The sequence below is a fragment of the Phalangium opilio genome, unplaced genomic scaffold (assembly GCF_054372755.1).
Source record: "Phalangium opilio isolate 3A_F unplaced genomic scaffold, DU_Popi_V2 ptg000079l_1, whole genome shotgun sequence".
In the NCBI taxonomy this organism is placed as follows: domain Eukaryota; kingdom Metazoa; phylum Arthropoda; class Arachnida; order Opiliones; family Phalangiidae; genus Phalangium; species Phalangium opilio.
Genome location: NW_028324187.1, coordinates 4370305 through 4386683, shown reverse-complemented (window position 1 = coordinate 4386683; position 16379 = coordinate 4370305). Strand labels below are relative to the sequence as shown.

At 33.2% G+C, this 16379-nt stretch overlaps 1 protein-coding gene and 1 long non-coding RNA gene across 4 annotated transcripts in view; one reads left to right on the top strand and one right to left on the bottom strand.

The window, feature by feature from the left end:
- The first annotated feature begins 25 nt into the window (after positions 1–25).
- Positions 26–2158, top strand: LOC149654287 (uncharacterized). The gene is made up of 2 exons (XR_016370559.1): positions 26–268; positions 1216–2158. It is a non-coding gene; the product is annotated as an uncharacterized LOC149654287 (long non-coding RNA).
- Positions 1303–16379, bottom strand: part of OtopLa (proton channel otopetrin-like a) — a 75985-nt gene continuing 60908 nt past the window's right edge. For 2 of the 3 annotated variants that reach the window (XM_089845735.1, XM_089845737.1), the window contains 5 exons: positions 6921–7035; positions 5561–5876; positions 5279–5439; positions 5031–5205; positions 1303–3972 (listed from right to left, as the gene is read on the bottom strand). In XM_089845735.1, the coding sequence (XP_089701861.1) occupies positions 3059–3972; positions 5031–5205; positions 5279–5439; positions 5561–5876; positions 6921–7035 (1681 nt within the window). In that variant the 3' untranslated portion in view covers positions 1303–3058. Of the gene's footprint in view, positions 3973–5030; positions 5206–5278; positions 5440–5560; positions 5877–6920; positions 7036–14241; positions 14795–16379 lie in introns of those variants that run through there. The other variant, XM_089845736.1, reaches the window with a different exon arrangement.

The window sequence follows — 16379 nt, the reverse complement described above, 5'->3', positions numbered from 1 at the left end:
AATGCTAGAGACTTACGGCAAGAGCTAGTTCTAGAACGACAAGCGAGAATCGACTACACTCTTTTTTGCAGTCCATCTTCCTATTTAGTCTGTACTAAGTGTTTGACAGCTAGGGCATCACCAGGCGTGGATCTATGACGTTTCACGTACGTCACTTCATGACAAGTTCTCAGTAACCCGTGACCACCTTATGGAACACGTCTTTCTGAAATGCAAATGGCGGAAACTGGAAGGCTGATGATGAGAGGCGTATATTTTGTTAAATTATGTAAGTTTGTTACAATATTTTATTATTGAAAAACGTTATTTAGATGTTTTATTTTGCAAATTATATGTTGCAACTTTGTGAAGTATTCTTTAAAGTACTGAAAGGTGACCAAGTTTATTTAGCTTGGCCAACTGAAACTGAAGTTACCATAAGTTCGTTCATAAGATATGTTCCATACGTTTGTCACTGGTTACTGACTCGCTTGTCTTGAAGTGACGTACGTGAAACGTCATAGATTCTCGTGAAGCGATGCCTGGCGAGGCGCTGTCAAAGGCAAAGCACAGACAACAGTAGAAAGATGGACTGCCAAACCGAGTGTAGTCAATTATCACTTGTCGTTCTCGAACTACCTCTCATTTAGCCTCTAGCATTACGAAGTATAGGTAGTGACATACTTATGGAACATATCTTATAAACTTATGAAGTTACTGAACCATCCTCCTTCCAGAGCGTTGCTATTTAGCATAAAATGGACTAAATATGTCCGGGCCCCTGACAGAAAATAGTCATCCATTTATGGCAGACTAAAACTTCGAATTTAAAGTTGTAACAAGAAGTGATATCTAGTTTATTAGGGAGAAGGTATAAGTTACCCAAGTATTCGCGCGCCATAGTCCCAGTCCCCCTTTCAAAATACAAGGGGGGGGGGGGTTGTAAAAGGAGGCCGGGCTATTTCGCCTCTCCTCAGTCGGAAAATACGTAATTTTCGTCATTCGCGTCGCACTGACGTGAGTTTTCAAGAAACAATGAGATGCTGGTTGTAATTTAGAGGCGGGGATTAACTCCGGACCTACGATTGGACTGGAGATAAAGCTAGAAAGGTGGCGAATTTATACCTTCTCCCTAATAAACTAGATATCACTTCTTGGTAGCGGTGAATGATTTGAGTTAAATTAAATATTCTAAATTAAAATCCACTTACCATTTCTTTCGTTGACTTTATGAAGCTCAGAAATTCAGCTCTAGGTTGGTTGCGCTTTTCATAGTAAAATATGCTATAGACATGTTTCCAATTAAATTTGTAATACGACAAATTTATACTTAAAACAACTTTAATTACAATATGCATTTACAACATTATCCTTCTGTCGTAAAAAAAGTTACAGGCAATGTCCTCGTTACTTCGTTCAAATCTTCGGCCAGAGAAGCAATATTAAAACTGGACCCCTTATTAGAAATAAGCTGTAAAGTCCAGCGAAAAATATTGTAATTTCATGTTAAATACGAGACTTTTAAATATTAAATAAATCGTTGTAATTTTAAGTTTAAACCAAAAATACAATTTTCGATTTTATCTGTCGAACTTTTGTAAAAGGCCCTTAGAATTACGTGGGCAAGTGCATGCAGCGATATTGCAGCGATTGAGTTCATTTGCTAGTAATAACGTGAAATTGTCAGGGCCTGCTTAGAGTTTAAATTAATCACAATTGAAAAGAATAACCTTAAACTTATGTCCCATTTCATAAATTAAAAAACACATGAGAAAATAAATTTGACCTTTCTTAAAATCTAAATTAAAAAAAAAAAACAATTAAGAGTATTTAGTCTATAGTAACAAAGATATTAAAATTTCACGGGATCATGTACTAGAAAGCTGAATAATATTGTGACTAGATCCGCTAGTACATATTTTGTAGATTGTATTTTTAATTTTTTTTATTGTCAAAATGGGAAGGTTAAGGGTCAATTCAATAAAATAAGATGAGATTAAACTTAAACTCAAAAGTTTTAATGGTAAATTTTCAGGCCTCACTAATTATAAAAATGATTAAAAATAACATCGAAAACATGGTACATAAATATGAAGGGGTAATTCCCTTAATTTTAGAGTTACACCGATTTACTGGAGAGCATTGTTTATTTGTTTGTTTTTGCCATGCGACAATGATTTATTAAACATTTTCGTGATCTTGCCAAAATGTCCATTATATTCTCGACTAGAGTTCTCGTTCGGTAATTACAGGCACTTCACAAAACGTTCACTTTTTCCATTAAATTTTATAAAACAGTTGGCCTTTGAAAAAGACAGGCTCTTTTACACTCTCGTTCCGACATTAAGGTACACTAATGCTGAATGCTGTTCATCCATTTTTTTTAGGTATTGAACCGTGAACTTGTTCAATTAATTCTTCATAATAATAATGTGTTAAATAAATTATGGCTACTTCAAAAATTAATTTTTATTTTTGTATTTCCGTAATAGGTCAGGAAATGCGCGCGTCATGCCTTTAGCAATGCGATGACCAACCATCTTAAGTGAAGGTGAGTTACCCTATAAGGCATCGAGCCCAGCCAGCCTCGAGTAATAAGAAACTTATTTGGATAATAAGTTTTGTCGAAAAGTCTCAGATGTGACCTTGAGGAATCATGACGCGCTTGACCAAGAACGCGACTTCATTCAGGAATATCGCCAAAGTTGATCCAAAAGTAACACCAATTAGAAGAGACTTTCTTGGATGACCTTTGGATACTTGTTTACATCGACGACCGTGACCTCGCGGTTGAGTTATCCAATAAAAATTAGGAAAGGCGCATATAGTCACGGGACGCGAAAGATTGGGCGCTAGTTAATAATACCCAGTTATTTATTCGATTCCTGGCGAATGAAATATTTAAGCGTAGCATTTTCAGAAAGTTTATACCGACAATTACGAAGTCCATTTGAGTTTGCGTTAGAAAGTATATTTTAAGAAAACCAGCCAGGTTTCGAGTTAAGTTTCGTTGAATCGTTCGAAATAGAGCTTCGGTAAAACGATATAATTAGAAAAATACAAATAACAATAAAATAATTTAAGAGGTGATGTTCTTGTAGGAGTTTTTCCAAACCTCCGCGAAGGTTATGGAGGAATGAAACCGGAAGAAGATGCTGAGCGGTAAGGTAGCCCGAATAATAACCGTCCACGCGATGAAACCGTAAAATCCCAACTGCACGGGACTGGCCTCCACCTTCTGCATCTCGAAGGTATAGATGATCCACAATGTCATGTTGGCCATCAAAAGGAAGGTTACTACTTGTCGACCAGGTTTCGTATAATCGTGTTCCGGTAGATAAGTAATTCGTCTCGTGATGTCGGCGATGAAAAGCGATTGCATAGTAACTTGGGCGATTGTTAGGCAACTCGTGACCATCACCAGTAAGTTGGGCGTGTACGAAGGCGGTGATAATGTACCGGCTATGATACCAAACATGGCGTAGACGTATAAACCAAATGCGGCTACGCTAAGTAAGAGATCCCTCAAAGGGTCTTTCCTCTCTGGAATAAATCTCAAATACTTGATCCTGAAGAATCCAATACAGATGGCCAAGATAGACAACACGGTAATTGCGCAATGCGAGAAATCGGATAAGTATATGGCCAAGAGACTGTACTTGTCGTGTTGAATCAAGACGAAGAAGACGATCAAGCAAATGGTGGCCCCGACTAACATTAGCAATCCAATGAAGAGTCCTTTGGTAGAACCAGCGCAATTAACCCGGTTAATGCTCTGGAAGCTCGATGTCCTCGAGATGACGTCTTCGTTGTGAGCGTCGATACGGTAGATGGGGTCCTTGCCAATGTTTTTCCACATGACGTAGAGAACCGCGGCACCGATTAGACTGTATTCCACGATGAACGGATACAGAAACGGGGAAGAGTCCGAAACTATCGAACCCATAATATCCAACTTCTGGCAAGGGTTAGTTTCGTTGGAACTGAAGTTTTCTGTAACGTGGTAAACTATGACGGGGACATCGAAAGAAAAGATAAACCAATTAGAGAGAGCGACGTAACGTTTTTGGCATTTTGTTTGGTCCAACGGTATTTACTGCTCGTCGCTTTCTCCTCAAGATTTTACGATTGGTCGGATATGGTATACGTAGAGAATTACGATTCAGTAGACGAAGACACCTTTCTTATACGTAAGAATGGTTAAGGTTTTTAGAAAATTTAAGAGATTTCCCTTTAGGTTTCTGGGGTGGAAACCTATACCATCACCGGAAGTTAAACTTAACTCCTTGCTATTTTATTAGATAAAGCCTTGTCAAAGCAAAGAAAGCGGGAGCAGGAACGGATACTAAATCCTCATGGTGTCAATATAATAAACCCATTTTAGGACTTAAGACATTTTATGGCATCACTTTGATGTCATAAAAATTTGAGATTTAAGTTACAATTCCTTATCCTATTGTCGTTGGTTAAAGGAAACGTACAACGCACCAACTATTAAGTATGAGCGTTGCACCAAGCGACTACTAAATCCAATAACGTTTTGATAAAACTTTGGAAAAAGCAATTTTCACACCTTTCCAAACAAATGGAACGGATAGGTACAATGTTCATTATAAAACTGGTTGTTGTAGCGTTCGCGTATCCCTTTAAACTATAAAGGTACAACCACCACCTCCACTTTGACAAAAACCAAGAAGTTAAGCCTAACTTACGGAAATCGTGGTAATCAATTAAATCTCACTGTCCAAATGTTTTCGAGTAACGAAGGTAAAAATCTTTTGTAGAAATTTGAAATTGAAGATCAAAATAGTAAAGACCGAAAAAGATTTCAAGATTTCAAATGAATTTTCAGAGAGAAAGTTTTTTGATTGATTGGAGAGAGGTAGAAAGTGGAAAAGCAGTAAAGACCCCCTGACAGAAAAGACCTATAAACAAAGAACGTAAAAGAAAAAGAGGGAAACGTAAGGAATAGTAATCACACAACGAAATATAAACCACCAAAAGACATAATTTGAAATGAGAGACAAGGTTGATGATGTTTTTAAACGTACCTCTAAATGGAAGAATCAATTCTTCGAGTATTATACCCGTGCCGCTGGTTACGTGATGGTCCACCATTTCTTGAAGGGTTTCTTTCCCAAGTGTCCTAATCCAAACGCAAACGTTCGTGGCCACAATATGCATCAGTCCAAACCGGGCAATCACTTTGTACTTGTGGATATTCAACTATATTCGAAGTCAAAAGAATAATTAGGCTTAAGGTTTCAAGGGGGGTGACCCTTTCAATATTTGAACTCACCCTGGCGTTCATGAAGATGAAATACATCTGGGCGAAAGTGAACATCATCTGTAGTAATGGATTAATACCAAGCAGGATACTGTAACACGGAGATGCCGAAGGAATCTCGAAAAACGATCCAAATTCCAGACCGTTGTACACCATGGTACCCAAACCAAATGCTACAGGGACACAAGTCAACAAAACATTAATGAAATACACCTAAATTACATCAATCTCTTCAGATCACATAATTGTAACAATTAAAACCATGATTAGGTTCAAGTGTCGGCTAAAATTTACCAATGGCACCAATTCTTAAGAACAGACTTCCGTGACTTCGATCATTTTCGGAAATCCTGTGTTTCTTTAAACGCGGCGTCATGCCATCGTTCCCAACGGAACCAGCAACACTGCCTCCTCCACCACCGGAAGGTTCCATCTTGGGTCCTTTGTCGCTAAACTTCCGGAGATTTTCCAAGATATTCAACTTTTTGTTATTTTTTCCGTGTTTACTGCACGTGGATGAACCACCGTGTTGCGTCGGGTCACGGAGTAAGTAAATATAGACGTAGAGAAGAAATAGAAGGCTCATAGTATACAGGTACAAATAGAATCCCTAGAATAAGACAAAGAAAAAAAACATCTTCGTGAATTTTGCGCACGTGTTTCGGTGGTATGCAATAAAGTTTGATATGGCTATTAATAAACTATATGAAAATCTATCGAAACGTGACTAAAGTGTCTTGGCGGGAAATAGTTTTTTACTATACTTCATATTGAACACAAACGCTATAAAATGACCTAGAAATGTCGGTGAAGGTAGATAAGATGCTAGTTTAGATTAGAATACAGATAGAAAATATTATATGTATAACCAATTTATTATTTCCGGTTCACAATCTTACGATCTTAAAATTTTCAAATGGTACGGATTTGCAGAAATGAAATGACAATTCGATACGTTTAATGATTTTAGTCCAGTTTTAACCCTGACGAGCAGCGGTGTGAGAAACCGCGAAAATATATCTGGACCATTAAGGGTAATGAGCGTAAAGAACCCTTTTATATCACTCCGACACAAGCCTTTTAGCTTCATTAACGTCGCTTTACACTTGTATTAAGTAATAAGCTCAAACTTTAAGTAATTTAGTTATTACGGTTCTGACAGTTAAAAAAAATACCATTTCAAATGTTAGACGGTATTAATGTAACTGTGCAGTTCACCTTGGACCTAAGTGCGCATTACAAGACTGAACTAGCTAAATTACCACGTGCGTTAAGTTTAATATTAAAGTGATAGTAACATATTAATAGATCGTTAAACAAAACCCTGTAGTAAATAGCAGGAACACTATCACATAACGTTGTCACACCATGCGAAACGTAACATCCACTTTTGTCATTAGTGAGTTAGTGTTTCAAACAAAACAATAGGATATTTTAAGATAATTTAGATAATAAAACCTGAGAAGTGTCGAACTACTCAAAAATAACGCATATACTTCTTCTAGTATAAGGAAAGATCTTCCTTCCTAAGAAGTATATATTTGGTGAAATTACATACAGTTTCATTTCTAACAATATAATATAATTTTTTTATCCCCTATTGTTTGTAAGATATGAATTTCTTCGGGGCTAAGTTTAATTTAAACAAACTAACCTCGAAGTAAAAGAGTGGAACTCTCGGCGTGACGATCTCCGAGGTGAAAAAGGCCACGCAGATGACCACCAATAGCTGGGCGTACATTGAACTGACCATGACGAATTGTTGGGTCCTGTAAATATCAAAAGAAAATAATTTACAATAAATTCGTTTACCATAAATTTAGCAACACTTTCAGTGTACAACCCATTGCAGTAAATAACAATCTATACAATTTAGTTTCTTAGAAATATTTCTCGTTTTCTTCATTATAAATAAGCAGATATTGAAGTTAATAATTAAATGGTGTTTTTAATGTTTTCCTAAAATATTTTCCAATTCAATTTCTTCAAAGGTGCACTGTACATAATTTTCGCTTTGTTTGTCTGTTTATAACGTTCTGACATTGTTTAGCTTGCAAAACATTATAAGCAACTTCTAAATACCATTAACATTTTGGGTAGAAACCTGCCTTGACGTTAGCTTACCATCTACCATGTATATACTGCAGTGAAATGAACCATAATATAATGGGAAAACTAACTAATTTTATTAATTAGTCATAAATTAAACTCATTAATTAAAAATACCCAAGACTAAATATACCATAACTTTCACATAATTAAACTTCAGGAAGAAACGTTGAATAGAACAATATATATATATTTTTAGAGAAAGTAACCGTATATATTTTCTCCGAATCACTTTCTTGAAATCATTAGTCATTGTTAAATTATTCCCATCGCATACATCATATAACGGCTGATTAATTTTCTAGCAGACAAGCTAGCTATCAAATAACCCCCTAAATACCTCATCACAAGTATAAATTTCGTCCCCAATTCAAGTATTATACTATATTTATAAATATACTACACTCAAATCTTGGAATCTGGAAGCTTTCCCGCTGAAAACCGGCTCAAATTTTCTAGGTCAAACATACCGCTATGGGACACAAGATAGAAGTTAAAAGTTAACCCCTTGAACACTTCCTAAAATACTAATACTACCTTATATAATTTATCGAGTGCAAAGAACTCTAAATAACCCTTTTTTTCTCTCTCTCTCTATATTTTTATTTATAGAATTATTATATTATAGGGGTTGATATTCGGGTTCTTTCAATAAGGTAATATATATGTATATATATTCCAGTAATTTAATTGGTAACTGTTACCTTAGGGCTCATTTTTTGTCTAATAGTATTTATTTATTATTTATTTGTATTTATATCAATTTTGACTAAACAATGAGAATGAAAAGGGTTGATGAAATGCTCGAATACTTAACGGTCAGCAGACCAAACTGATTCAAACATCTGTTAAGTTTCAAACAATTTGACTGATATTTCAGTTCTCTATATCTTATGGTCGTGTCCATAGTTTCTGTTTTGAATTTGACACCATGTTTTTTAAAGGGCAGTTAGGGAGTATTCAAAACATTACGACGTGATAGCTGACTAAATCTTCACTAGTAATTGATTTGCTAAAACTGGACACAAAAGACAAAATAAAAACTATATGCAAATAATTTTCCCCAAATATACGTTTGCCTCTTTTTCTTATACCTATAACTTTATAACGGTTCTTAAACTATTATGGTTTAAATGACTTAATAATATTTGTCCATTGGTGAATGTGTCTTCATACAAAGAGACTTATTTAACTTTAAGGTGAATGACTTAATACTGCATTAAATTTAAGTCTTTATTCATTGTTAGGATGAAAGTAATAAAGCTTTTTTCTTCGGATAGAACATTAAATTTCTTTTCAATAAAACTATAAACTATCTTTACAAATAAATACTAAATTGAGGAAAAACTTAGATGAATACTTGGGACGAAAGAGAATGCCTGGACCGCTTTGCGTATGCATGAGATGGACATTATTGAAATCAGGATTTTGTATGTACAATATTTAGTATCAAAAAGTGTTTCTTTTGTTGATATTATTAAGTTCGTTTTGTATATATTATTAAGTCTAAAAATAGGCTTGAGTCATTCGTTTCAAACTCGAAAATCACGCTCAATTCATCAATTTGTACTTAAATTTATAACAAAAGCGTGTAAGAATCATTTGTAACTTATTGAGAACAGGTAAAAGGATTGTCAATAAACTATATGAAACAAATTGAAGTTAAGATCCGTTAGGCGTAATTGAAGTCTAGAAAAATCATGAAATTTAGGTATTGTTGGAGATATAAGTCCGTAACTTTAGTTACCGATCCATAAAGGATAATTTTACAACAGTAATTTCCCTTTTAATTACCAATTATTTTAGTATGTTCAGCGCTTATACTTAAATTACTATAAATTACCTATAAAATTGGAACTTTTTAATTCAAAAATTGAATCAGTAATGTACCATCTTTAGGCCGTTTATTTTAAACCAAATAATTTAACAAAAAAATATATTAAAATCTATTAAAAACTTACATTAAAATCTCCTCTTCAATTTCAACAAAAGGTTCCATGATTTGACACAAAATAAAACGAACCTAACTCAAATTTAAACTGTCTTGAACAGAATCTCAAATTATACTGACTCATGGCTATAAAGTATATAATACTTGAGTACATTAAGTAAAATTAACTAAGACAAAAAATATTGTTCAACTTGGCTGAACATAAAGTAAAATTAAAAAAAAGAAACGTTAAAAAAATTTAAATTTTAAGGGTTTCTCTGAATTTTAGATTGAAGTGTGAAGTCATAATTTACATAAGTAATTTTTCATACCCAATTGTCGATTTTGTAGGGGTAGAATCATCTCTTAATTGGAATTCTCGTAAACTGTAAATTACGTTTAATTGATCTAGTCCATCGGAACATTGCGTATCCGCCGCCATTATGCTAATTAATATATTACCGTTCAATTAACGCAATTAAAAATTGTTAACATCCGTTATCTACTAAGGTCACGTTCGTTCTGCCTGTTTCGTTTTTGAATTTTGCGGTTTTTGCCAAAAATATGGACTTCATCAAACGTTAATTAAACTGAAGTTTACATACACTTTTGATTGATAAACCATACCCTAGTAACTTAAGAACATTCGATTACTAACTTCGAATTAATTTGCTTCGGTTTTTGATATAAAAGGGGTAAAAATACCATTTAAATTAACGGGGTTTTTAGACGGAATTAGTTCTCAGCTATAAATTATGACGTCAATACATAGTACAATAGTACTGTCAAGATACGCCGTTGAAATCGCGTCAGAGCTCAATTGGAAAAGCCCATGAAATCAACGGGGCAGGTGCTTTTTGAAGACAAATTTACAGAACGTGGATGGACCTTACTTTTAATCTGCAGAAAACAACGTTTCGGCACTTTAATGTTATTTAGAAATGACCTTTAATGGTGTTAAAGGTTAAGAACTGCCATTACTGTATTTAGGGTAACAATACATCTATATATTTCGGGCACCTTTAAATATTTTATTATTTTTATTTCAATAAAATAGCAGGATGGGTGGTTTAAAAAATTTCCGAATTGAACTAGCTTTTTCATTGTTCATCTACTTTATAGGTAACGGTGTTTTGTTTAGTTTAATGATGTTGAAAAATTACGTCACGCCTTTAGAAGATATGACCCGACACTAAGTGATAGCATAGGCTGAGTTTATTCATTAAATCTAAAATAAATTTGACCAGCATTTTTGACAAGAGCGTTTAGTTGCAAAAATTGTACCAATAATTTGCAATATTCTAAGATCGGTTTTTCCAACCATTATGGTTCCAAAAAGGCTTGTTTTTTTTGGATTTCTTTCAAATATTTTACCTATGTACGTCATCGGTTTTCACGTTGCCTGTCGTGAACCTCCAATTAACCCTTTTGGTTTTGACAAACAGTGTCTTCATTTGGGTAGTTAAATGGTTATTTTGTGTGTATGAAGTCTGTCATATGAAGTTTCTAAAGCTAGAACTAGTTCAAATAAATTTAAGTTAAGGCTCATAGGCGATGCGTAAAAGAAAATTGTAGGTCTATATTTTTATATTTAAAATGTTAAATTATTTATTTATAATTATTTTAAAATTTAGCGGTGATTTACGAGATACCGAAATATTTTCCATTCCCACCTAAAAACAACGAAATTTATAATTAGAATACTTCCCGAAATGTTGATTGATTGATTGATTTTTGAATTAAAATAAAATTCAGGGCATTCTATTGTATTGTTCATTTCAAATTCTATATTGAACAACAAACAGAGATATCTCCGTTTGAGTTCCAACCATACTTATTTTATTAAAATAATAAAAATAATAATGAACTAAACTTTACAGTGCATAGAGGGGGTCCCATAGCTAACCGACAGCTCTAACTATTATTACCGTTAACGTCAGCAAGTTTTGATTCAAGTAACAGAGAAAGGTTTTAACCTTAATTCAAAGTCATATCAAATTTATCAAACTAAAAGATGGGTAATTAAGAAAACATATATAATAATTATCTTAGAACTAAGAGACGCGCACCATTTAAATTATGAACTCTAATTACTTTTATAGAAATATTAAAAATATTTCAAAGGAAATTTATTTATTCATGCAAACGAAAAGTAATATAACATTTTACTATTTAGTCAATATCGCATTCACGATGTTTAATGTTCCGACCCTATATTGTTTATTAGAATAATAAAAAATGTCACAAATAAAAGGTGGAATTTTAAATAAAAATAATATTTCTGAATGAAATAAAACAAACTACCACACCTTAATTTTTTTATAAATATTTAATAAAAACCAAGTTAAATTGGACAACCCTGACCCCATTACGCCATCATTCGAGTGGACACTTATGATTTTTTCGACATAAGTTGACATTATAACTCAAAGGGGGAAATTAGCTATTTTGCAATGGTTAAGTAAAAATAATGGAAACCGGCTTAGTTTCTAGTACTATCTAATAATGATACAACGTTATCCCCCTCTCTATTAATGGAGGTTACAGCTGGAAGTGACCGTAGTGACGTCACACGGTTATTCTGTTTGCGACATTTGAAACTAGAAGCTATAAACTACACTTTACAAATGAAACTAATAAATTTTCGAGTAGTTTATTTACATAGCCTACAAACGCAGTAGAAGTAACACTGGTAATAACAAGGATCACAACGGTCAATCATATACACACACAACACACACACCGGTAGTGTAACCAACGCCCTAGACGTTTTTACATAATCACATCAACCATTATTCCATCAACCTCTTTATTCTATTGTCTAAAAACGTTTGGCATAGTTTGGAAGAAAAAAAACTGGTAACACTGACAGACGCTAAGCCTCGGTCGTTGGAGTTAACGAGTTTCGTGGTATAATGAGTTGATGAAATAAATATTCAAAAGCTTCACGTAAAGCTTTCATCAAAATTTAAAATCGTTTTGCGTCGTAAATTACAGGTTGATAAAGTTTGAATGAAAATGATAATTGCATGTCAATATCGATTGGTGCTAAGTTAAGGGAAAATCGAGGGTAGCATAGCCTTTCTTAGTACTGACAATAGACAATAGGTTTAAGTTAGATTTGAGTATATGATCTAGAGATTTTGGGTGGGAAAAAAGCACGAGTTTCCAATTAGGATTTCATTAGTCTATACTGCGTTCATGACTAAAAGTCATTAAATATAATCAAATATCTTATATAATATGAAATATTATTTACTATAAACTTTATAGTTTCATTGATGGAATGGTTATAATACTTGCTATCCTCGATTAGCCAGGTCACACGGTTTATAAGTCTTGAATTTGAGATTATTTAAATTTCTACTTTAATTCTAAATTAGAGCTACAATCCATCCATGTTTATTAACGATTATCTCGCGCAGTTTTTTCCCAATTTAATGTATTTTAAATAAAAAATAAATTTACACGTATTTTTCCTTGTTTGAGGTGAAAACCATTATGAAAAAAACCTTAATATTCCTTTACAAAATTCAAAATATGCCCACGATTAAGCCGATTATTTAGATAAGGCATTGAGTCTAGTAAAGTTGTCCTAAATTTTATATATAAATCTAGACAAACTTGTTCGTAAAAATACGTGTTAAAAACCACTTAAAAAATGCGCCAATCGTCCTAGAAAATTTTTCTAAACAATGGTCACTAAAAGTTACTAACGGGCTTCGTCTTTATCTAGTTTTTTACATATAATTTAAATAATAAAATTCAATGGCAATTTCATTTTTCAAAAATATTACAGATTATTAGATAGGACATAATGAACTATTTCAGTTATTAGTCTATAACTTAGAAACTTTCACAGATAAATTAAAATCTGCATTAAATCTTAGTTAAATTGAAAAACTATAGAATTTAATAATTAAAAAGATTATGACTAATTATGACTATTTTCAAAAAGCGTTTCACGTGCTAGGAAATAGTTCTCGTGAAGTAATTAACACACGAATTATTTTCTTTCAATTACCACGTGCTATCCCCTAGTTTTATCTCTTACCACGTGATTGGTCATAGGGTTTTATCTCAAACTATCCTTATCAAGATTAAACCTTGAAAATTAATATTTTCCAAACGCTCTTCAGATGCGTATTTGGTAATTGTTTAGCACTCCTTTGAAACAGCAAATTAATATTTCGAAAGAACATACTTAACTTCATAAAAATGTCAGACAAGTCTGGGGGTGTTAGACTTAACGATGTTCAAAAAAAAAAATTAAAACCAGTTTTCTTCATCGTGTAAATGTCAAACAAGTCAAAATTGAGTGAGAGTCAATTTTACTAAAAACCTTAACAACCCCCACATCTTATTTTTATGTTCATTAAGCTATTAGCACCAATATGCACCAGACAAAATTGAATATTTTTGTCGTAGACTTCTAGGTTGTACAGACAATTTAGCTATAGACCTATCTTTACGTCGTACAGTTAAACTTCAGAGTACATCCCGCCCTTGAAGAATTTGTACAGCATTCAGAAATGCTCCTCTTAAAACATTCTAATTAAAACAGAAACCGTAGTAGTTTCAGAATTGAGCTCAAAGTCTACTCTTATTTCAATTTCAAACTTGTGACTCATTTCTTAAACATGCATTTCTTTAGTATCACAGTATTCTTAAAATACCACCGACAAAACTAAAATAAACATAAGTATTAGACCATACACCTATGAACAAAAGCTAGGTATAAGTAAATATTTGTGAAATTTACTCCTGAACAGCTAGCTAGCTTGAAAACCTGATAGTAATGCATTACTCGCACATTTGTTTTGCACGATTTATCGTGTAATATAACTCCTAGCAAAAATCCATGCAAAATTTCAATTTGCTGAACTAACGAACCAATCGAACAAACCCAAAGATTGATCTATTTTGAAAAACATACCTTGGAGTAAATCCATAATTGCTCTTATGTTCAGCCCCATCGTAGTGTCCAGAACTACTACCACCATTGTTGGTTTTAATAGTCAAGGCTGTCATTCCCAGACCACTCGCAATTGAAGCCGGTGACGGCAAGACCACGGTGGTCTGAACCGTCGACTGATTATTGGGAATCCCGTTTTCAATCATACACTCTGCACTGCCACCACTAGCGGGTGACCCGTTTACACCGGAGTACACACCAGGAATGCCCAGCCACATCTTAAAGTTTCAAGCTCGAACCCGAACCCGCGTCAGAAAGAAAAAAAACAAAACAACCAAAACTGGATAACACCCTGGAAACCAAGACACAAAGTTCTCGGTGAAGTAAATCGGTATCGAAGTTAAAACGTTCCGAACGCTCTGAACCGTGTAAAAAACTGTAACGATTCGGGACTACCGCCCTACACGTAATGGTTTCGATGGTTCAACCAATGCAACCAACTTGGACGAATCCCGGCGCTTGGTTCACTAAATCAAATCGAATGATCTCCGAACCATATTTACAGAGCGAGAAATTTTCATATTACCAAGCGGGTAAACACCTAAGTTTTGAAAGTACGATTTCAGATTTCAGCGGTGGAGTTAAGGTAATGTTTCAAAGGGGGAGGGATGAGAACTTTCAAAAGTCAAAAAACTCTACGAAAAGGGGGCCACTAAGTCCCCCCTGTTGTTTGGAATTTGTGTTTCCTTGTTTTAGGGATATGCTATACGGAAAATAATGCAAATTGTATTATACACTCTAGCCATATGATACCAGAGATTTATGAATATGGTTTGGGACATGTTAGTAAAGGGGTACTTCAACACACAAACATGTACTATAGCAGAGATGTTATATTAGTAAATTTTAACATCATTTACTTATGAAGCTATCATTTAAAATTAATTTAAAACTTAAATGAGATTGATTAATTGCCCTTTTAATTAAAAGAAGTTTAGATTTTTATCAATATTCTTGCTTTTCTAACTCACGTTTGTTTATATATCCATTTCCAGAGGAAAATTCTTTTTAACCCTTTTCCCCCGTGACCTTTTACTCATTTGCATATTTAAAAATCAGGGTCTCACGTTATTCACCTCGAAAATCTTAAAATAACAATAAAATTCAAAGTTAATCTTGATTATTTCATCATTCTAACATAAAACAAAGGATAAATTTTTAATTTGCCAAAAAACCCTCTAAACTAGACTTTTAATTAATATGCCCTTTGACCCTGCACTATTTACATTTAATATTTCCGTGATGCTAACTAAGCCTCGCCATTACTAAACAAAGAAAAAGAAAAAGACAAAATTTGATATTCAAAAAAGATAAATTTAATTTCGTATAGCCTAAAGAGATAACGGTTTAAAGTTACCCCCTTTTCAAAATAAAATAAATTTAATTACTCAAGTGTATTTCTATTAATGCTAAAATATAATAATAATAACTCATAACAGGAAACCCGTTATAAACCTTTGAAACTAAATATAATTTTTAATTAAAAAAATAATTTAGCTTAGTTGATATTAGTGTTCTATATTTTCCTAAGAATGTTCCTAGCAAACCCCGGAAATGCTAGAGTATTTTATAATATTATATATTAAAAGTGGTATATTTAGTGCTTAGAATCTTGTCCCTTTTACACCAGGCGTATTGTTAGAATTGATTAAATAATAATTTAATTTAACTCATTTAGATACGTGTATTGAACCAACAGTTTGATAAACAATTTGACATTTAAAGTTGTATAATTTTTGACATTTATCAAGCTGCGACGTGTCAAAACTTACGTCAATTATAATTAATTAAATAAGTTTACGTTTATGAGAAGAGAAAGTTTAAACAAAATTATACTTTAAAACTTTCCCTAATAAATTAATTATTTATGTTGATAATTTATTTACCAAAAGTAAAAAGGTTAAAAGCCGCGTTTTAAATAAATTTATGCAAGAATTTATAGAAGAAGTAAACCTACTGCTACGTGACACTCTCCCTTCAAATATACAAATTAGAATTTCAAAAACTAACTAGTGAGTAAGCGCTGATGTTTATAATATTTGTATGAATAAATTTGAATGATGTATTTCCCAATTACCGGATGAGCAAGAAAAGTGAGG